Source organism: Pygoscelis adeliae, unplaced genomic scaffold, assembly GCF_000699105.1.
Source record: "Pygoscelis adeliae isolate BGI_AS28 unplaced genomic scaffold, ASM69910v1 Scaffold356, whole genome shotgun sequence".
Lineage (NCBI taxonomy): Eukaryota > Metazoa > Chordata > Aves > Sphenisciformes > Spheniscidae > Pygoscelis > Pygoscelis adeliae.
This window is the reverse complement of record NW_008824949.1, coordinates 547,899-569,658: the sequence shown is the minus strand read 5'-3', so window position 1 is coordinate 569,658 and position 21,760 is coordinate 547,899. Positions and strand designations below refer to the sequence as shown.

The following is a 21,760-nucleotide window of genomic DNA, read 5'->3' as shown; positions in this document are numbered from 1 at the left end:
CCTGCAGTCTGCTGAGTTCCAGTTTCACTATATCTGTGCACAAGTGGAGTGAAAAGTCTCCAAGAGCATAATTTATGTGTTGTTATTGGGACTAATACACAAAAAGTTTGACCATCTGATCTCACGGGCTGAGTGTTATAAAGTATGTACGTGCTTGATGTTAGCTAGGGAAATAAACATAGAAGCTCATCACTAATAGACCTGGGCTCTTGGATCACTGTGCAAATAGACAAAATGTAAATGAGTTAATCAAATTAGCTGCATCCTTGAGCCAATGAATTGTACAATGCCTGATCTGCTTTTCAGTAACCTTTTAGATCTTTACTGTCTTGCAGAGCAGTCCATTATATTATCTGATCAGTTTTAGTGTCTGGAGTCAGCACATGATGAATAAACAGTGGGGAGAGACTGTACCTGTTTACATAAACAGCAGCAATAAAAAAATTAATTACTAGAGTTACATTTTTAGTGCCTGATCTTGGGGAAAATAAAAGCAGCTAAGCAATGTGTGTCTGACAAACCCAGCCAGGTAAATGCTACAGTGCTCTCCGTTATCAACAAAGCTCTAAGCCAAACCCAAGTGAAACGAGAGTGAGGGAAAGGAAGTTATTTGGTCATATTGCCTGCAGGCTTTTTAAGGTGAAAGAGAGGGTGATTGTCCTAGCCAAAATCAATGTAGATGGGAAGGGATTTGTCCTTCTTGGAGCAAGGTTAAAGGGAACCAGCATCTTTTGTTCTCCTTGCCTTTGATCCCTCCTTCCTCAGGTTCCCTCTGCTCTCCTGCAGCCTTCTGACTCTTTCTGTGTCATTTTTATTGTTCTGCCTCGATTACTCTAAAGGCATGAGATTAAATGCATGTTTGAGAACTCTACCACAGCTGAAATCTTGAGCAAATAGCTGGGAAGAACTTAGCTCAAAGCCTAGCCTTTAGCTCTGGCAGTTGATGTGTGCTGAAGGGAAGTTGCCTTTTTTATGCTAGATATCTGAAACCCATTTGTAGAATGTATAAACATGGCACCTTCCGAGATACAGTATTTGCCTGGACTATTTCTGTGACTTGTTTCCTCCTTTATCGCTTCTTTCTCTTCCCTTTGGCTGATTCTTGCCCTTCTCCTTGGAGCCTATTTCCTCTCTTCCCCTTCCCTCAAAAACAAGCAAACAAACCAACCCCAACAGTTTGAATCATCCCTGGCTCTGCAGGGGACTTACCTTGCTGAGAAAGACATGAGAAAGGCTGCTGAGAAGCAGCTATCACAGTGGGTAGTAGATTAGAGGTCTACCTCCCGGTCTCTTCCAGCTCTAGGGAGTGATTAATGGCATCTCTGTTGTGCTTGCCTTTGGTGATGTTGTGTGTGTTTCTGTGCACACACAGACAAATGTATAAGATAGAGAGGTGAACATCAGTCCAAGCTGCCAAGAGGTCTGCATTGTACCTCCTGTTTGGGCAGCATTCTTGTGCAGTTTTAGTGTTTTCTGCTCCTTCACAGAGGCTGTGTCTATGCTACAGACCCTGTATTGGCAGTGTATGCTAGCAAAAGGTAGCCAGTGTAGCTGCATGTTTTCCTCCCAAAAGTTAGCAACTTCTTTTGTCAGCACAGTTTTGTACTGAGTTTATGTTCCTACCTGTTTTTCCTAGTCTAGCTATATTAGTGGAGCAAGCACAATTCTTTTCTGCCTACGTGCCCTGCCTAGCTGAAGTTGCTTGTATAGTCCAGGCCCCAAAATAAAAGGTGCAAGTCCACCCAGCTTGGTGTCAGTGATTTTCTGACACCACAGCTACTTATTTGCTTAGATGGTTTCTATTCAGTGCAGGTCTGTCTGCTATTGTTCAGCTCACTGTAGATAAGATCTCGAGATTCAGCTCATGGTCTGCATGCGAGGGATATGCAGAAGATGGGGTTTCCCTTCCTCCTTTTACCCCTGACTGTAGCTGAACTGTGAGCCACATCTAAGGTCTTTTTATCAAGTACAATGGTTGACTGATGGCTCAGACACCCCCTCATATACTGCAATCCATATAGAAACGTGATCTGTGTATTGCCGTGTTGGATGCATTTATTACAGATATTCCTGAAAACATGAGTTGTACCAATTGGATTTCCTTCCTAGTGTCTTCAACTCTGGCAGATATAGTAAGTGCTTGCTCTCTCTCGATTTTCCTCCCCCTCCATCTCCTTTCCTGATTGCTAGTTAATAGAAGATTTTTTTAATGTCATACTGCAATAATTGCCATGGCAACCTTGTGTGCTGCAAGGAGTTGGAAATAGCTGGAGGAGGAGAGAAGACTCCCCATGTGAGTTAGGGTTGTGGTGAAAGGGGAGGAGCCGCGGTAGCCTTTAGTCAGCAAAAGCAGAGAACATGCCAGGTGGGCATCTGTTTAGGACAGGTTTGCTGTCTGCCACCGTTAAAACAACGTAATTCCTCCATGGTAAAACTATAGCTTTTGTCGCAGTTGGCCCAGCTAAAGCCTGGCAAGTTACAGCTCCACTTCGTGTCTCTGCCATTTCTGTGTTCACGTAAGCAGAGTGGAAACCGAGGCACTTCTGCAGAACCTCATCTGGGTCAGTGGTCTTCTGGGGTGTGTGTTTCAGCTGTGGAAGGAATCAGGGAACAGGTGACGTGGCTTTTGTTTGCTCTGCTGCCTTTGGGTCCCTAAAGCATGCCTGCAGCCGTGGTGCTGCAGTGCTGCACTGCGAGCCTTGGAGCTGCCGGGCCAGTCTTTACTACTTTATCCCTTTTCATGAGAGTCAACTGAAACAAGTGATTTGAAATAATGATTAGCTGGTGTACAATGGGATGGAACTGAAAGCGGTGGAGTTGGAGGAATTTCATGGGCTCAAGACCCTGTTGTAGTCTTGGACAACCCCCCAGGGAAACCTTATCTTTTGCACAAAGAAGCATCACATTTGTGATGAGCAGCTCAGCTGCCCATGAGGGGTGAAGCTTTTCCCACAGGGAACAGGGTCTTGCTCAGGTTTAGCTCTGCTCATCTCAGAGCTAGTCTTGGACTTAGGTAGCTTGCTTTCAGTAGCACTGTCTTCAGCTTCATTCCCCAATAGACTATGTGACCACACATCTTTCTTACATATGAAGTAGAACTCTGCTGGCTTCATCTAGTGAGTCTCCAGTTTCCCGTGTGTTAAGACTTCCAGCCCTTCCTTTGGGAGTGCCCAAGCCCAGTAAGTTTTCCCATCAGGAAACCTCTCCCAACTTCCAGCTTAAAACTTCTTTTTAACCTTTGGCAACATTGCTCCCGCTGTTGTTACTTGCAAACTGATAGGAAAGCTATCTGCGGTGAGTTTGCTCCTCCCTTTCCTCCAGGAGAAGGCTGACAGATCTTCAGGCAGCTCATTCAGATGAGTCTGTGCTAAGGAAGGGTCTGTGTTTAATGCTAAAGACTCTGTCAGGGTGTTAGCAATGCCGTGGTGGTCACGGTCAGTGTAGGCTGAAATTTGGTACACAGTGGTGATGTTTCTACAGAAGTAGAAAATGGCACATGAGCAAGGGGAAAACTGGCAAGGGAGCTGCCACTTGGCGTTTCTGGATGCTCCTGCACTTGAGTGAAAGAAAGGCTGTTATGTTTCCTTCCTAAATGGAGCTAAGGCCCTGTGAACAAGGTATATTATATACCAGCTAGTCTCACCTCCTCAAATAAGGCTTTTGGTTACAGTTTGGGTTGATAGAGGTTTCTCCACAGCAGGCAGAGGAGACAAGTAGGCTGAAGTTGAAATGGTACCAGCCTCTAATTCCATGGCATAGGGTGGTTCTTTGTGGCTGGAGGACAGTAAAAATCCCCTGCCTGTACCGCTGCTAAACTCTGAAGAGGTGGATATAGATATATCTGATGTAGTCACCATTGGAAGTGTATTATATAGGGATAAAGTACTATTTGACACTGAGATGGGGGCCTGTTACCATGTGTGACAGCTGCTGGTTTCATCACAGCATGCCCGTGCAACATTTCCTCACTTAATATTGTCTTGTCCCAGTGGACTAAATACAGATCACTGGTCGTGTCTGTTTTGATGGCCGCTGTGTGATTTACTTTGGTAGGTGAAACATGGCTGACTACAGAAGACATTCATCCAAAGGAATATGATGCCGATATGTGATGCCAACCTAATACATGCATTAATTCCTAGGGAAATGCTGCAGGAAACTGCTTTTCAGAATAGCTCAGTTTCCTAGTTTCATGAAGGCTGTAATCCGAGGGCTACATAATGACCAGTGCCATAAAGGAACTTTTCTGCATGCCCTGTCTGCCCAAGCCTGCCTAGCTTCATCTTTCATACTGGGTGGGTTCTGTCCTGGTTTTGGCTGGGACAGAGTTAAATTTCTTCCTAGTAGCTGGTACAGTGCTGTGTTTTGGATTTAGGATGAGAATAATGTTGATAACACACCAATGTTTTAGTTGTTGCTGAGCAGTGTTTACACTAGTCAAGGACTTTTCAGCTTCTCATGCCTTGCCAGCAAGAGGCTGGGAGGGGGCACAGCCAGGACAGCTGACCCAAACAGGCCAAAGGGTTATTCCATACCATGTGACATCATGCTCAGTATATAAACTGGGGGGAGTTGGCCAGGGGGTGGTGACCGCTGCTCAGGAACTGGCTGGGCATCGGTTGGCGGGTGGTGAGCAATTGCATTGTGCATCACTTGCTTTGTATATTCTATTATCATCATCATTATTATTATTTTCCCTTCCTTTTCTGTCCTATTAAACTGTATTTATCTCAACTCACGAATTTTACTTTTTTCTGATTCTCTCCCCCATCCCGTGGTGGGGAGGGGGAGGAGTGAGCAAATGGCTGTGTGGTGTTTAGCTGCTTGCCAGGTTAAACCACAACAGTTCAAAGGAAACTGCCTGTTGATTAGAGTTCAGGCACAACTTAATCTTCCAAGTCAATGCAATAAGCGAAGGCACATGATCTCAAATAGGAAAGAAACAGAACATGGATGCCACTCTAGAAAGAAGGTGAAATAATTATATTCCTTATTTCCTAATTTTTAAGGTGGGTCTCAGTGTGAGCGGCACAAATGACAATATGGAGAGTACCACCCCATCCTTCCTCTCTCCCGAAAGACACTTAGCAAACATGGTGACTAAACAGTAGCAGTTTATGCACAGCCTTTCCTCCAGCAGAAGCCACCTGTCTTAACAGTAGAAACTGACAGTGCAAATGTCATTTGTCATCCATTAAGTGGATTGATCCTTCAGAATAACTAAGTATCATGGATATACAGGAATATAGGAACCAGGCTTGTATGAGGGTCTCTTACAGGTTGGTAGGTGTCTTGTTGCTGATCATTATGTTTGAATGCTGGAAACAATTTGCAGAGGTCTTTCATTTCCAGTGACATCTAGGTTTCATATTCTCTTGTGTGGCTCTTTAAAATCTAGTTACCTTTGTGGTATGACTCATGATGTGATAAGTCACATTTAACTTTGTTTAGGATTTGATTACTGTGTATTGATGTCTCTATCTGAAGTGCATCCTGCCACAGCAGAAGGTTTATATAGAGAGGAATAGAAATGTACTAAGGAAATTACAAGTCCTGTGCAGCACCTAGGAGGAAAAGCAATACTCAGACAAAATGGGTACTTTTATATATATTTATTTTGTAGAGATTTGTTAAAACATTTCTCTTCCTCCCACTCAACTGGTGTTCAACAAACTACACTAGTTAAGGACAGCACCCATTGCAGATGTTGTTACTATTTTAATATTACCTAGATGTTCTAACAGATACACTGCTCTGCAGTTCTTTAAAATGGAAGTTGCAAACCTAATATAAGCATGAGATGTAAATGTGAGATATGGCCGTTTACTATCAGTATGATGTGAAGCTGATTTTACTTTAAACTAGGTTCAGGACAAAATGTATTATTCCTTCTTGTTGCAAGTGCATAGATTATGTGTTAATTATATCATGAGTCTCCAGGCTCTGCTTTCAAAAGGAAGCTAATTATTTCATCCTGCTGCATGCGGATTCATGCATAATTTTGTCTGGACAGCACAGTTACCTGAACCAAACCAAGCACAATAGCTCTGTTTTGAGAGAGATGCTGTGTACCTTGTTACAAGTTGATGCTGATGCTCTGGCTCTGTTTCTTTCCCAGGATGATCCTCTCACTAATCTAAACACAGCTTTTGATGTGGCTGAGAAATATCTGGATATTCCCAAGATGCTGGATGCAGAAGGTAAAGTAGAACCCAGTGGCTTTTAACTTGTTTTTTCTCAAGAAATTTCCCACTTCTTCTAGGTGCACTTGTACAAGAATTCAGTAGCCTCTGAATGCTCTCTCCATCACCATGTACTAAATGTATAGGGAAAAAGTTACAATAGAATAGTGAATCACCTGTTCTGCTTCCCTCTTCCTCCTGTGCCCCTCAGTCTTCCGAGTCTGGTGTGGAGATCTTAACCTGGGGTGGACGCACTAGGTAGAAATGAGTAACACCTGGCTATGTCCACTGCTGACTGAAGTGTTCCCTTTCAAGAATCGGGCTTAATACTGAGTTAATGTATGGTGTAGGACTGCGTTCCTTTTGCTCCAGAATGTTTTTTGTTTCTGGGCTCTTTCTGACATTGCTGGCAATCTTCCGATTGGGGGCATGATATTAGTATTATAAACTGCTTCTTCTTGACTACTCAGAAGTATTGGGCATGAAGATCCCTCACTGACTGGGTCTGGAGACCAAGGCAGAGATGCATGTTGTTCAGAGGTGCTTTTGCTACTGACTGTGACTGCTTCCCTTGAGGCCACTGGGACAGCAAGGATTACTTTTCAGAGCCTTGTCAGGACCAGCTTGACAATAGACTTTGAAGACTGTAACTGGAGTACAAACAATGGCCTGAAATAGTTCACTGGTTGGTGGCTGTTTGCCTGAAGCCAGCTGGTTTCAATGGTAGAAGCTGTATTTCAGGGTTGGTTTGGACAGGAGAAGCAGCTAAAGGCTTTTGTTAAATAAGGGAGTGAGAGGAACAAGGGGGAAAGGTGGGGATAGGACAGCTGAACCCAGTGAACCTGTATTTGGGTAGCTAGGATGTTCATATTCTTAGGTAGTATTTCCCATCCACAAGGATGAGTCTTGCTTTCCCTGCATTCATCATGCTGAGGTCACAAAAAATCATGAGGTTTCTGGAGTAGATTCAAGTGCTTCCTGCCATTCTGGAGGAAATAAAGCCACCTCCAAAATAAGTGGATATAGCTTCAGAACTCAGCAGAGCTAGCAGTGATGAAGAGGGCCCCTTTCAGGAGCTCCTATTGCTCTTTCCTGATCACTCTCCTCCCTCATGGAGTGGAGCTAATGTGCATTCCTCCACACCATTAATTCTGATCTCTGGAGGTGTTGAGTTTCCCCTGAAACTAATGAAAGGGCCTTTTGAAATTCAAGCTATCATTGTGTTGAAATGGAGGATGGGGGCATGGAAAGAAAGGGAGAAAGGATCTTTCCTGAAGAACTGCATGGAGGAATTGCAGTATAATACGTCTGTAAAAGCCATGTCAACCTGCTGCCAGTTTGGATTGATTCAGCCCACCATTCACAGTAGTGTTCTCAGGACGGGAAAATGCTGTGACACGAGACATGCTGACATATGGCTGCATTAGCCTGGCCAGACCCTGGAAGCAATTTTACCATGAGGGAGGGGAACCAGGAGGGTGATCCTGGCTTCTGAGAGACACATCTTCTGGGGAATGCTGGGAAGCCTTGTGGAGTTGCTATGACAAGCATATACCCCAGCAGGCCTCCTGGACAATTGTGGTTCTCCCTCTCCTTTGCTTTCCTCCCATCAGTTGATTATGCTCTTAACGTGAGGTTTTTTTTGACAGACATTGTTGGAACTGCCCGTCCTGACGAGAAAGCCATCATGACCTATGTTTCTAGCTTCTACCACGCCTTCTCAGGAGCCCAGAAGGTATCGCAGGATCCCAAGCTCCCTCCACAGAGCACACCTGGTGCCGTTGCTAATGTCCAAACCTTTTTTTCTTTCTCTCTCTCCTCTCTAGCTACGGGCATCTTTATTATTATGTTTTTGGTAGAGTTGGCTGTTGGTTCAAAGTGGTGCCCCACACATAATACGTGGGGCAAGGGAGCCAGGAGTCCCATTTCCCTATAGTCAGAGGTACTTTCAGTGGCACTTACGTATGCCAGCACCTTGGCATGCACGCAAATCCAAGGGAGTGAGGAGCTCTGCCTTCTCCATTTGCCTTCTGAACTGCTGCCCTGACGGCCGAGGACCTGCACCCCCTGTTCCTGGGGAATCTGAGCTAGGATGCTTGGTCTCACAAAGGTGGAGACCACCACATAGATGCTCTGCTCAGCAGGACACTGCAGCCTGCCCCCACTGGAAACAATGCTGATACCTATTCACTTTTTTTTTTTCTTTTTCGAAGATGGAGGAACAGAGCTGACTTAGTGGTTTTATGAAGGAGTTAATGAATACCCAAAGCTTTATCTTTTACCTTACATATGCTGCAGGTATCTGCACCCTTGCTTCAAGGTCTGAACCTGCTGCTTTCTCAAGTTGTGCCACAAATTCAGTCCCAGTTCACCTGGGGCTTACAAAGCACGTCTAACGAGTACGTCCGTGGTGATTTTGCAGACAGAGCGTTGCTTATCATGACTGGGATGCATGTTTTTGTTCATTTGTTTCTTTTTTTCCTCTTTTCTCACCTACCATGCTGGAAAACGGGCAGTTGAGTCCTTGTTGTGTCTGGCTTAGCCATTTTCATGTTGTTAATACAGTCACTTAAGGAGAACATTTTGTGGGTGAAACCTTGTAAGCATCTCTCGCCAAAACCAAGCAGCTGCCTGTACTTCAGTGCCATAGGAACAGGCAGTGTGTGTTGCAGCAGAGCAGATACACTGTAGAAAGTGCACTGCGTAGGAAGGCTCTGATCTCTAGCTCCTCGGCGTACAGAAAGGCCTTGAGCGCAGGCATTCAAACCTCCAAACAGCCTATTTGCATCCTTGGGCCAGGCCCCCAGACCACAGCTGTGAAGGTGCAGAGCCTAGATCCTCAGCTCGGGATCCCCCTGGACTGGGGAGGTGGGAGGGAGGGGTGCCGCTTTGAGCCACAAGCCAACGCTGCTAGCCACCTTCTGATCCGAATTCCCAGCTCTCCGCATGGAAATCTGTTTGGCCTGTCCTGCAATGCATGATGGGAAGTTTTCTCCCCCTCTCTCACGCCACCCATGACTGTTTTGTTTTATTCTATGTGCTGCTTCTTACTTTATCCTTTCAACCTCTTTTCCTTCTCTGCACAGATATTATAGGCACGCTAAGGCCGGATGAGAAGGCCATAATGACCTATGTCTCATGTTACTACCACGCCTTCTCAGGGGCGCAGAAGGTGAGACTTTACTGCTAACAACCCCCTCCCCGCTCCCTGCCCTGCCCACTGTTCCTCTCCACACAGAACGTGGAGGAACGTGCCAGACCCCCATCCGCCCCAGGGCGTTTGCAGGGAAGCCCAGTGCATCCAGCGATGCGCTTGGATGTGCCATCTGTAGTCTTGCTGGAGAAGTGATGTGAATGTCCTTTCAAACAGACTTGAGCTGCCCTTTCCCTCCGGTTTCACACCCCAGCGGTGGAGAAAGCATTTGGTAAAGCTGGCATCGAAAGATTAATGAATGTCTGCTCTGACAGAATTGGTACCCTTTCAGTGACTAGTGGGCATCATCCTGGCCAGGCGATGCGCCTCCAGAAGTACCACAATCAAATGAGCCTAGTCCAGGAAATCACAGCCTGACCCCCTTGAGCTGCTATCCTGCCTTCCACACTCAGCCCCCGCTAGGTCAGTGGTTTTTCCTAGGCTGAATCATCTGTGAGCTGGTTACATAGCACTTTTGTGCTCCAGCCACAAAGTCCATTCCTACCAGGCCTTGAGCTTTCCCAGACTCACATGCTTCTCCATTCCTTGCTTCTCCCTGGTCATTCTCCTTTGTTTCCCAAACCGCCTATATGTTTTATTTCTCTTTCCTCTGCTTTGCCCATTTCCATAACTTCAGTCCTTCTTTCTCTGCTTCCTCTTTACTCCAAAGTCTCTTTGCCTGACATCGGGACATTAGTCCTCAGAGGAACCAAATAGTCACGGTTCGCCTTTGGGCAAACTTCCTCCAAACCAGCAATTTCCCTGCAATCCTTTGAACAGAAGAAAAAGGTCCATCCTTTCCTCCCGTGCCATAGCCTGGCTGGGCTGTATCCTTTCCACGAGATCACTGCTAATTTCAGATTGTAGGCTTTGGAACAATAAAATCCAAAGTTCAAGACTGTATTCTTCATGTTATGAACAGATGTAAAATCTCCCTGTTTCTCCCTGCCACAACTTCTTTCTCTCACTAGGCCTTTTCTATTTGAGACACAGTCCATGCGTTGCCCAGCTTGAGGGCTAACTTGACTCCAGGAAGAGTGTATCTCTTTTGTACAAAGCAGTGCTGATGGTCGCAGTGTTGATGCAGATACCGTGCTGATGCTGGCTTTCAGAGGGCAAACATAGGCAGTAGGTTCCAGGGAGCAGTTCTTTAGCTCAAGCTATTTGTTCTTTGCCCTGTTTCATATAAATTACGTGATGCTGTCTTGTTTCCAAGGAACTGGGAATATGTCTCACAGCAGTGTAGTAGACTTGCCCGTTTGGCATAATTTGTGTAGTCATGACTTTTCCACTAGGATCCTGCTTTGTGAGAAGTTCAAAACCCTAAAGACCAGGCTGCAAGCTCCGGCCAGCTGATACTTGCTCAGGAAGACTGAGAACTCAAGCCAGCCCAGTGATAAGGCCTGCTGTTTGCTAGGTGCCCCTGAGGGACTGCTCCATGCTGTCTGCTTAACCCAAAGAACTCCAGATTGAGGAAACAGCAAACCACAATATAAGGAGGGTTGTGGCCTGCTGCAGGAGCAGCCATGCCCCTCGCCAATCCCTTCCTCTTCTCTCTGCACCCATTCCACGATTTGGAAACCTGCTGAGCAGGTCCCATGCTCTCATCAGCAGTTTAGGTGGATGTTACGTCTCCTGGGGTAACTGAAAACAACCTTTTACTGCCTTAACACCTGAACCAAGTAGCTGGGGCAAGAACCTAGAGATGGAGCTTCTTGGTTATTAAAGCTTCGATCCCATGTAGTCGAACTGGTTTATAGGGAAGATTAAAGATTGAATCATTTATTAATTTTTTAGCAATCCTGATGGGCCAGCAACTCAACTGTGCCCTGGCAGGAGGGGCACAGCTCCTTTTTGGAGCTGCCCTTGCTGTACGTTAGCCAGCTGCTGAGTGACACAGATTCAAACCCCCAGGCAAGTGCAAAGTGATTACTGAGTGCAAGCCCCAGCACAGATTGTAGTGTGTTGCCGTCTCATGCACGGTTAGGTGACTTACTGTGATATCGCTCCATTTTTCATTCAGATTTTTCATTACTACCACCAGTCCTGAAGGGGAAGTCCCATGAGCTGCTTTCTGCTTCTTTCACTCTCTTATACTGAGCCTTTGAAGGTACAGGGTCCCCAGCCTGACTTGTGTGTGTAGATGGCTGCTTTTTCTTTATGCCATTTTTTTTACATATATATATATATAGGTATACTTGCTTTGGTTGGTTTGCTTGTTTTCTAACCGCTTCTGACTTTCACACTAAATGCATGCAACTACTGGTTTGCTTAATATTTTGTAAACTTGATTTCTGGGGTGAAAATTTCTAACTAACGTTTTACCATTCTATTAAGAGATTGTGTTTGGCATACAGTATTCTGAAGTGGTCCTCTGAGGCCAGAGGACAGCAGCAGGCAGGCATCTTCCCTACGTAGCACACTGTGGGAATGCCTTCCTTTATCATCCTCCTCAGCGAAGAGACCTGGACCCATGAGCTAGAGAGACAACTAACTCCACTTCCACCCTAAGCAGTCCTAGTCAAGGTTGAGAAGTACAGAAAAGACAAAAGGCAGAGAAATTACTGCTACTTTGGCTATTCTTTGGCTATTCAGATTTCCATTTTGAGTCCACCAAACAGCACATGCATATCACGCAGCAGTGTGGTATCGAGCAGAATGCCCTGGGCTTGCCCTCCCCAAAGTCTCTGAGTAAGTAGTATAATGTGTCAGCATGACACTGCACCGAAGCTGATCAGGTTCTCTGAGAATACAGATATGCAGCTTCCAGACTCGAGGATGGTGCATCTTCTCAGTGCTGCTCCATGCCTTGTGGACATCCTGGCTTGTTTGGAGCCAGCGTGAGCATCCTAAATGTATCATTGCCTTTAGCAGTGTGAGGAAGCCAAAATGGCTTTTTCCACTCCACTAATGAACGTGTAGGGGGAGCTGCCTTGGCCTTATGTAAACATCTTGGTGTGCCACTCTTACCTGAAAGTGTTTCACTGAGGTTGCCATCACCACAGATCAGCTCATTAGCAGCATTGTGGGAGGTATTTGTGGAGGTTACCCGAAAGCACTGGGATCCTTTTGGCCTACCTTGCTCAGACCAAGTCAGTGTAACTGCTCATGACATTAATGGTGATAGTGGCCACAGAGCCTTTCCTGCTGCTGCAGCGGCACACTGTTGCATAGAGCAGTCTGGAGTAGGCAAGAACCATTGAGAAGCAAGTACTAGTAGGGGAGAGAAAGCCTCTACAATTCAGCTGTTAGGATAATACAAATAGTGTCGTAATTGCTGACATTCAGAGGGCTTTTGTGTTTGGGCAGATGTTCAACACTCATATATACACACACACGTATTTAAAAACTTTGGCAGCTGGAAGAAATCTATGGTTGGATACATGTAAATATGCCTCCGTGAAATGGGGTCCCTCCTGCACAGCTGGCTGCTGCTGCAGTGAGCTCCTGGCGTGTAAAAAGGAGAAAGTTGAGTGTGCAGGGAGCTCCTCTCCTGGGACAATTGAGATAAACATTTGGCACCGCCAGTTCCCTGCAGTCACTAGACACATCATGGTAGGGCTCTGGCAATGTCTTGCTGACATGCTATTTGGTCCCATGTCTATAAAGTTTTCTCTGGATATCAAAAAGCACTCCATTAAAGTACAACTTTAGTTAAAAACAGATCAAAGTACAAGCTTTCTTAAACGTAACCATCATTTGCACTTTTTACAGATTTTTTTTTTTTTAAGTGAAATTGCTCTTTCTCCTGTACAGATCCCTCTGATGTGTTTTAAATTAGTTAATATATGTGTATCTGCTAACTGGCCCGCTTTAGTGAAGGGACAGATGACTGAATATATGTTTTTACAGCTTCTTAGAAATGAATAAGATTGCCAGATCCTCTGGGACCTTAGCTATCCATACATCACTGTATAGCCTATGACTTTATTGCTATTCTTGCTGCCTCGCATCAGCTGCAAAAATTAGAGGATTTTTCTCAAATGGCCTTGGAGATTGAATAAACAGATAATAAAAGGCCTTTTAAAAATAGAAAAAGGTTGAAACTTGCCAGCTATAAGCTCAGCAAAACTTCTTTTGGCATCAGTCCCACACATAGTTTTAAGGCAAGACACAGCATTCGCAATTGATCTGTTGTAGTGTTGGCATGTGCCCTCTCCTCTTCATCTCCACTTAGCCACTGTAAGGAGGACTATTCCATAGGGGTCCTATGGGTAGCTCTAGCATCTTCCCCGGGCACCAGGGTGATAGCTGTACTGTGCTAAGAGGGTGCTGAGCAGTCCTGTGACACCCATCACAGGGGCACATCCTCCGAGGCTTTGTGGCATGGTATCTACCATGATAATGATAAAGGGAGCTGATACCCACAGATACATGCTGTGCAAGGATCAGCCTGCTGTATGTTCCCCATGCCAAACACATGCATGGCACTCCAGGGCAGACTGACTGCTCCTGAGTTCATAGCTGGGATTTTTGTGATCCTTACTTTGTTCCAAATTCATGTTTTAACGCGTTCAGCTCCCTGCAGAGAACAAGGTTTTCGTCCCAAAATGGGGGAAAAAAAAAAAAAACTAAATAGTAACAACAGGCTCTTTTTTGGTGAGACTTGTTTTGGGAGAGTAAGCAGAAAGATTACCCAGAAAGGGGGAAAAAAAAAAAATCCTCTTCTCAGCTGGATCATGAGACCCTGAATACATGGTAGGTGTCATGCGGTAAGATGCTGGAGGAGGTGGCCCTGTAATGAGTGCCAGAAATACAGGGAAAGCTGAAAGACAGCTCTGCTGGGCAGAATATAAGGTTAAGAGGAGTATCTACCACTTCATCTTCCAAACAAAATCAGGAATTTTCCAAAGTCCAGTCTATGGATTAACTCTGTTTAGGTAGTTCTTTCCTGGGGTAAAAGCATGTAGAGTCTCTCATCAGCTTGACACCACTCAGTTACTGGTGTTGCAGTTCTGAATGCTGGTGAGGGGGGTGGTGGTGGTGGCAGAAACCTCCTGTTTGGGGTTGAGGAGGCAAGCCGGGGTTGTCTGGTAGGAAGCAAACAACAGGGCCCTCTCCTAGGAGCAGCTTCAGAAAAGGCATAGATATGTGGTTGTCTCACAACGCATAGGGTGAGATCAGTATTGCTGAGAATCTCTGAAGGAACATATTCACCTGAGAAAGGAAAAATAAATTATTATAGAAGGTCAGATGGAAAGCAAAGAGGTCAGGACAGACATTTCGAAGCGCAGACAGGTTGCTAGAGCCAAGGGTAGGAGACTTTACCCGCAGATATGTAGCAGGAAGCTAAGCTGCAAGCTTTGGTTTGTTGTTTTGGTGTTTTGTTTGGGTTTTTTTCACACTTTTCCCTTCTTCCATTTTTCTTCTCTTTGTCAGGCGGAGACAGCAGCAAATCGTATCTGCAAGGTGCTGGCAGTCAACCAAGAAAACGAACAGCTCATGGAAGACTACGAAAAACTGGCCAGTGATGTAGGTGTCCATGGTGCTGTTGGTTTCTGGGTGGTGGTATGTGGAAAGGAATTGCATTTAATGCTGATAGCTAATCTTGGGGAATGCTGTTTGGCACACGTTTCCCTGGAAAATTCTTTTTTTCTCCTTCTAGCTTGAGAAAAATGAAAGATCGAACTTACCTTAAAGGCAAGAGCAATCTACTTTAAAACAGAAAGCTTCCATAGAGCAACTTTGAGTTTCTCAGTTTATCAAGAGCAGACGCAGAAATACTAAAATTAAAGGAAAAAATCAAGCTGGTTTAGCTTGCATTCCTCAGGACTATACAACTTCATAACATCTTTCGTACAAATTGTATGCTGATCTACTGCAGAAGTCAGGAATTGGATCGGAGAGAATGGAAGATAGAGATAATTGGGGAAAGAAATATGCATTTGCTGATAGTTTGAAAGAATCTGTGTAAGATACAAGCTAGAGGCTGCTTTGGTTAACTGAGAAGGCTGACAGACTGACAGCTGTGAAACTACAGAAGTGACCAAATGTGGACTGGAGTGTGTTTGTGGAAGATAAGTAGGGATGGGAAGATGGAGAACAAAAAGGCAAACATAGCCCATGAGCCTGGTTTCAGCCTGGTCTGAAAAACATAGTACACTACTCCACTCACACTATAGACTGACCATTGCATTAGCATTTTGCCAGCTCCCCAAATAGGTTTGCTAAGGAGCGCTATTCAAAGAGCAACACTGACTTCAAGGAAGCTAGAGTGGGAAAAGTGTAACTGGAGGCAAGAACTTATTTCTTCTGTCAGACCTTTCTGGAGATAATATGACTTACAGCATCCTTTAGTTATGCAACAGTCCAGCAAAACTCTAAGGCTTTAGCATAATCTGAGGACATAGTTTGGTCCTGATTGTGCGAAAGCTATGCCTTAAGCATGTTGGATTGGCAACAAGCGGTACTACTTAATGTGGTAGAGAATGAGCTGCTCATTTAAAAAAAAAATACTTCTAAAAAAGCTGGCAAACTTTTCTTTACAAGCCCTGCTGGTGGCAGAATCTTTCTGACAGCAAACATAAAAGTAAATGGTGCCTAATGAGATCAGAGCAACACCTGTAGTTTTAACACAATTTTCAGTTCAAGGCTTCTTGTCATTGCTCTTTCCAGCTGCTGGAGTGGATCCGTCGTACCATCCCTTGGCTGGAGAACCGGGCCCCAGAGAACACCATGCAAGCCATGCAGCAGAAACTGGAGGACTTCCGGGACTACCGCCGCCTGCACAAGCCCCCCAAGGTCCAAGAGAAGTGCCAACTTGAGATCAATTTCAACACTTTGCAGACCAAGCTGCGGCTCAGCAACAGGCCAGCCTTCATGCCTTCAGAAGGGAAAATGGTCTCGGTGAGTGCGGGTAACTGCTCATATATACCCCCAACCATGTCTAAAAACTGGGACTCCTTTTCTGCCCATGGGTGGGCAAAGCATGCCCACCTTCAGTGTGAGCTACTCTGTGGTAGGAACCCTACAGAATATAGTTCAGTGAGGCCATAATAAGAGAGGATCAAGCAATCATTGCTTCCCTGTACCTAAACCAGACTCTGAGGCTCTTCACAAGTTGGATGCCTTTATGAGGAGATGTCTGGGTGCCTCTCATTTTTTCTAATTGGAAAAATGGTTGGGTTTTGTTGAAGTTTCATGTGGGGAAGTGTTTCGAGAGGGACTCTCGTGCAGACAGGTATATCCTGACACTGCTAGTCCTGCTTATCTTAAGTCTGGCACGTCATCTTCCTGACCTGTCCGCACAGCCCTGTGAGATTAAAAGCCCACATCCACTCCTTCCAACCAGTTGGAGCCATGTAGCTCATGGAGACTAAGCCTCACCTCCCTCTCCCCCCCCCCCCCCCCCATCTTCTAACCTGCCTTTTCTTCTTGTGCTCCTGTCTCTAGGATATAAACAATGCCTGGGGTGGCCTAGAGCAGGCCGAGAAGGGCTATGAGGAGTGGTTGTTGAATGAGATCCGGAGGCTAGAGAGGCTGGATCACCTGGCAGAGAAGTTCCGGCAGAAAGCATCCATTCATGAGTCCTGGACAGATGGTAATGCCAAGCTACATGCTTCCTATTGCCTGACATAGTGCTGTCCATTACATAGGGAGGAAGAGATGGATCATGCATAGGTCCTTCCATGAGATTTTCCTCTCGAGAATGCTAGTGTCCTGGTTTCGGTTCATTTCTTATAATAATAATGCATGAAAATCAGCTTGATCTCCGCTCTGCTACATCATGTGGCCACATTGGCATTCCCTAACTGTTGCAAGGTGAGAACTTTGGATAGAAAAGAGCTACAGAGCAGAGGAAAAGTTACCGTACAGTAAATGCTACAGTTGGCATTTACAGAACCAGCATAGCCCAGTTTGCATACTGAGACGAGTCTAGTATAAACTGTGACAGCACTGGCTTGAGCTGCATTACATGCCCTTCTCTGTTCTTAATGGCAAACTCACACTCTGTGGTTTGAAAATGAGGATTGTGCATCTCTAGGCCAGCACGTGTGAGGGCAAACCTTGGGCAGAGTGTCTGGAGTGGGGCAGATGCCCTTTTGAGGGCCGATGGGGCTGCCTCGGTGATGGGGAGCTGGCTTTGGGGGCATTGGGTCCTGTCCTTCATTCTCCTGTCCTTTGGCTCCCTCCCCAGGTAAGGAAGCAATGCTGCAGCAGAAGGATTACGAAACTGCTACCCTCTCGGAGATAAAGGCCCTGCTGAAGAAACACGAGGCCTTTGAGAGCGACCTGGCTGCACACCAGGACCGCGTGGAACAGATTGCTGCTATTGCACAAGAGCTGAAGTACGGCACCCCGGCGCACGTCCCATCCTTGGGGCCAGAGAGGCTTAATCAGCTTTGCCCTCTGCCCTCTGGAGAGCCATAAATCAATCCCCATACAAAAATGTTGGGAAGTCCCAGTGTTTCCAAACAGTATCTAGGATACTGCTCTCCAGTATCCGGACGCACCAGAAGAGCAGGCCAGAAAACAGATGAGTTGTGGGTGCTGATGAGGGGGTGGCAGAATTATATTCCCAAGCCAAGTTTCCATCCTCTTCCAGCTCCTTATGCTGCTGTGAACCCTTTCCTAAAGAGTCTGACCTGCCGCTGGTGCCTGCTAGGTTTCAGAGTTGTAATGCCGTCATACTTTTCCAGGAACAGAAGGAAATGGCAGAGGATAGCAGGCTCTCAGTTTGCTCTCTTTTATCAAAAAAATCCTCTTTATTCTGGCAGGAGAAAAATCTGCTGATGCTTGAGCCCATCGTGGCCTCTGCTGCCACCCCGGCCCTTTGCCCCAGGAGTACTGCACTATGCGCACTCTGGTCGGCACTTGCTCCAGGGCATCCTCACAGCAGCTCAGCTCCCTCCCTGCTTCCCCTGGCTTGGAAAACTTCACCTCCACTCCCTTTCCTGGAGTGACAAGTGATGCAAGTTACCAGGAGAAATGGGGTCTCCTCACTGCGGGAGGTTGATTGCTAGGGAGCTGGCCTCTGCAGCACAGGGATAGAGATTTTGAAACCCTGCATGTTTCTTGGCAAAAACAGCCTGTATAACTTGGCTTTGACTTTGTTTCCTATTTTAAAAATATTTATATATTGTACTGGCCTACCTCAAGTTAGTGTCTAGGCTAAGATCAGTACTCTTGGGCCGAAGGACTATTTTTCTCTAAAAAATCAGGATTATTGGATCAAGATCATTATCTCCTTTAACAACACGGATTTACAGAATTGCTCCCTTGTCCACTGGAGGATTGACCTTGGAACAGGAGGAGGGTTCAAGGCAATCCTCCATGTCAGTAAGATTAAAACCAAGGCTGGCTAGTCAGCAAGCATTAGCTGACCTGCCACTTCCAAAGCACATGCTACATGCCAGCCAAAGCAGCTGCAGCTCTAAGAGCAACAGGGAAGGCTGGGCCCTAAGCTGGGGGAGAGATGATTTCTTCCAAAGTGTGAGAACAGTGGGCTCTGCCATCCTTCCAAAAGCCATCTTCCATCTCAGCAAAGAGGTTGTACCCTGAAAAACCATGGCTGAGCTCTTTTCTCCCCCAGAAATACACTGCCAGGGAGATGGAGAGGGTCTGGAGGAAGGCGCTGCAGCTGCCCATGCCAGGCATGTCTCAGGGCACGGCACATTCCACTCCCCAGCAGTAGCAGTCCAGCACGGGTGCATTATAAGCCAGGCTTTCAGAAGCAGTTCTTTCATCTGCAGAGCTGGCTCTGCAGCAAAGTAGATCAAGGAACTGATCTGGATTAAAAACCCAGCAAAGAAAAAGTTATTTTTAGCCCAAATCAGTTTCCTGACCAGTTTACCACAAGATTCCACCAACAGTTGTGCCCACACACCTCAGGAGGGCAATACAATGGTGGGAAGAAACAAGGCTAGGGGAGGCAAGAGGAAACTGTTTAAATCTGCATTACTGCTTAGAAAAATGTTCATCAGATGGCCCAGGGTCACTCAGTAGCCGAGTGAGTTACTCCACTTCCTCTTTCGAGGCTGACACTTCCCAGGTTTCTCCCTCTTTGACTGTGTGCAGAACCAAGAGCACAAAGCGATACAAGACCACAAGCTTCAGCTTACCCCATGCAGGTAGTTAGCCTGCACGATGTTCTTAAGCAGAATATGGGGCATATTGCTGTGCTCATAATCTGCTTATTCCCATCTTGAGCAAAAGTCTGTACTCTCTTCCCCCAGTGCCAAGTTATTCCCATCAGGCAGCCAGCACCAGTGTTTGTTGAGGCCTTTGGTGGTTGTTTTTCTTCCTGTTCTGTGCTGTTTGATGTACCATAACATACAGTGTCTCCAAAACTAGACACTGCCGTCTTCCTGGCTCGCTTTGCTTGCAGAGACCATGAGCTCTGCATGCCTGAATCTGTCCTCAAGGCTGATAAAGATTTCTAATGGGTTTCTCTTTCTTCTCCAAAAAGTCTTTATTTGACTTCTTGTACTTTTTTTCCCCACCCCTTATAGTGAGCTGGACTATTACGACTCTCCCAGTGTCAATGCCAGGTGCCAGAAAATCTGTGATCAGTGGGATAATCTGGGTGCCCTAACCCAGAAACGTAGAGAAGCCTTGGAGGTGAGACATATTACAAGTTGGACCTTTGGGATTACGTGGGTAGGTCATTTTGTGGGAATCAAGCTGCAGTGGGCATGAGCAACCAGTTTCAGCTCTTTTGTGCACGCCTAGAACATCCCAGACTGTAAACGAGGGCTACATTTCAGTATACTTAGCCTGCTTTTCCCCTTCCAGCCAAATTGTGGTGCCGTTTGTTTGCTCAGGCTATTGATTTATTTCTACTTTTCTGTGTTTTGTAATTTCGTTCTGCTTGGAAAGACTGTCCTTGTTTTGTTTTATTTCAAAGGACCTCAGATTTTTCCCTCAGAGGAAAAAATCCATCCTGTGTGTAATCTCTTAACAGCAGAGAGACTTTTACTGTAGTACCATCCTGGGAGCACCAAGGAGGTCTGAAAGGAAGGAGCAGCTCAGACAACCCACATATCTATGTGATTATTCTTCTCTAACCATCTTTCCTGATTTTCTTTCTTTTTTTTGTGCATACCCAGAGGACAGAGAAGCTACTGGAAACAATTGACCAGCTGTACCTGGAATATGCCAAACGAGCTGCCCCTTTCAATAACTGGATGGAAGGGGCCATGGAGGACCTGCAGGACACGTTCATTGTTCACACCATCGAGGAGATCCAGGTACAGAGCAGTCATTTGCAACAGTCAGGCTGGGATAGAGAGAAGTCGGGGGTCTCCTGGATTCCTAGTGGAGTCATATTTGTAGGTTATGTTCTGGTGCTTCTGCTCTAGTGAGTGAGCCTTAGCAAGAGAAACAATAAGGAGTATGTTTATCCTTGATTTCCTCCAAAAACCTGGATCTGAATAGGTATGAAACATGCTCACACCATCCTAGCTGGACACAAAGAACTGAAAAGTGGATTTTTCAGTGTAACCCCAGAGTCTTATTAATGAAAGCCTGAAAATTGAGGAACCTTTGAGGGTCTTGTGGGTTTTTTTTTTAACCCGCATGAGCAAAGCTTAGTGCTGCTTACAGGTTCTGCAGGTCAGTTGTCCCATGTAATGTCATGTCCAGGTCATTTGGTCCTATGTGATAGGATGTGCCATGAGGGCAGTTGTTGAGCTGCCAGCTGGGTTTCGGTGCTGAGCACAAGAAAAATCAGAATTGTCCACTTTGGTGGTGGATTACCATTTGAAGCGGAAGTCGTCTTGCCTCCTGCAAGACGACAGAGACAGTATCTCAGTTTTCCCCCTTCTGAAAGGGTGTTATGAAAGCAACTTGAGGTACCTACGGGTAATTTTCAGACCTTTGAGAGCAGGAATTCTCTTCCCTGGGTTGCAGTGGGGACTTCTATTTCTCCTGCTTGATGGGCTCATGAAAAGAATCCAAGTCAGCTCTTTGCAGGAATGGCTGACAGCAACATGGCAATCAGTGAGGCAGCGAATGGGAGACCAACTGAGGACACTATGTCCCCCAGGGGGGCGGAGGGGTAGTGAAATAGCCCTAGCCTAGTATCAGCTCTGTTACTGAGCTGCTACTTGTTTCTTCCGCCCTTCCCTCCTGAACAAAGGGGTTCATTAAATCTTTCATAATGCAGAAAAAATCTGAACGGCATTTAAACACTTCCATCATCTCTTTGTGCCTGTTTGCAGTATCTTTTCCAGCCCCCCAGACTTGCATTACATCTCTATGGCCACTGCAGCAGCTGCAAAGTAATGAGTCACCGTGTAAGGAAGCAATTTTACAAAAAGTAGTTACTATGTGTGTGTTGTAAGAGAGAGGTCAATCATGCAGTTTACTTTCATTCCCTCTTTTGTCCACACTGTTCTGTCAATTATCCCTGCACATGCCTCTCTGTCCCCCATTCGTTTTGCTG

At 45.8% G+C, this 21,760-nt stretch overlaps 1 protein-coding gene across 3 annotated transcripts in view; it reads left to right on the top strand.

Moving 5' to 3' along the window:
- ACTN1 (actinin, alpha 1) overlaps nucleotides 1–21,760 on the top strand; it is a 49,702-nt gene that overhangs the window by 16,945 nt on the left and 10,997 nt on the right. For all 3 annotated transcript variants that reach the window (XM_009325575.1, XM_009325574.1, XM_009325576.1), the window contains exons 6-13: nucleotides 6,119–6,200; nucleotides 7,832–7,917; nucleotides 14,755–14,847; nucleotides 15,991–16,221; nucleotides 16,768–16,915; nucleotides 17,513–17,663; nucleotides 19,827–19,935; nucleotides 20,424–20,564. In XM_009325575.1, the coding sequence (XP_009323850.1) occupies nucleotides 6,119–6,200; nucleotides 7,832–7,917; nucleotides 14,755–14,847; nucleotides 15,991–16,221; nucleotides 16,768–16,915; nucleotides 17,513–17,663; nucleotides 19,827–19,935; nucleotides 20,424–20,564 (1,041 nt within the window). The remainder of the gene's footprint in view (nucleotides 1–6,118; nucleotides 6,201–7,831; nucleotides 7,918–14,754; nucleotides 14,848–15,990; nucleotides 16,222–16,767; nucleotides 16,916–17,512; nucleotides 17,664–19,826; nucleotides 19,936–20,423; nucleotides 20,565–21,760) is intronic.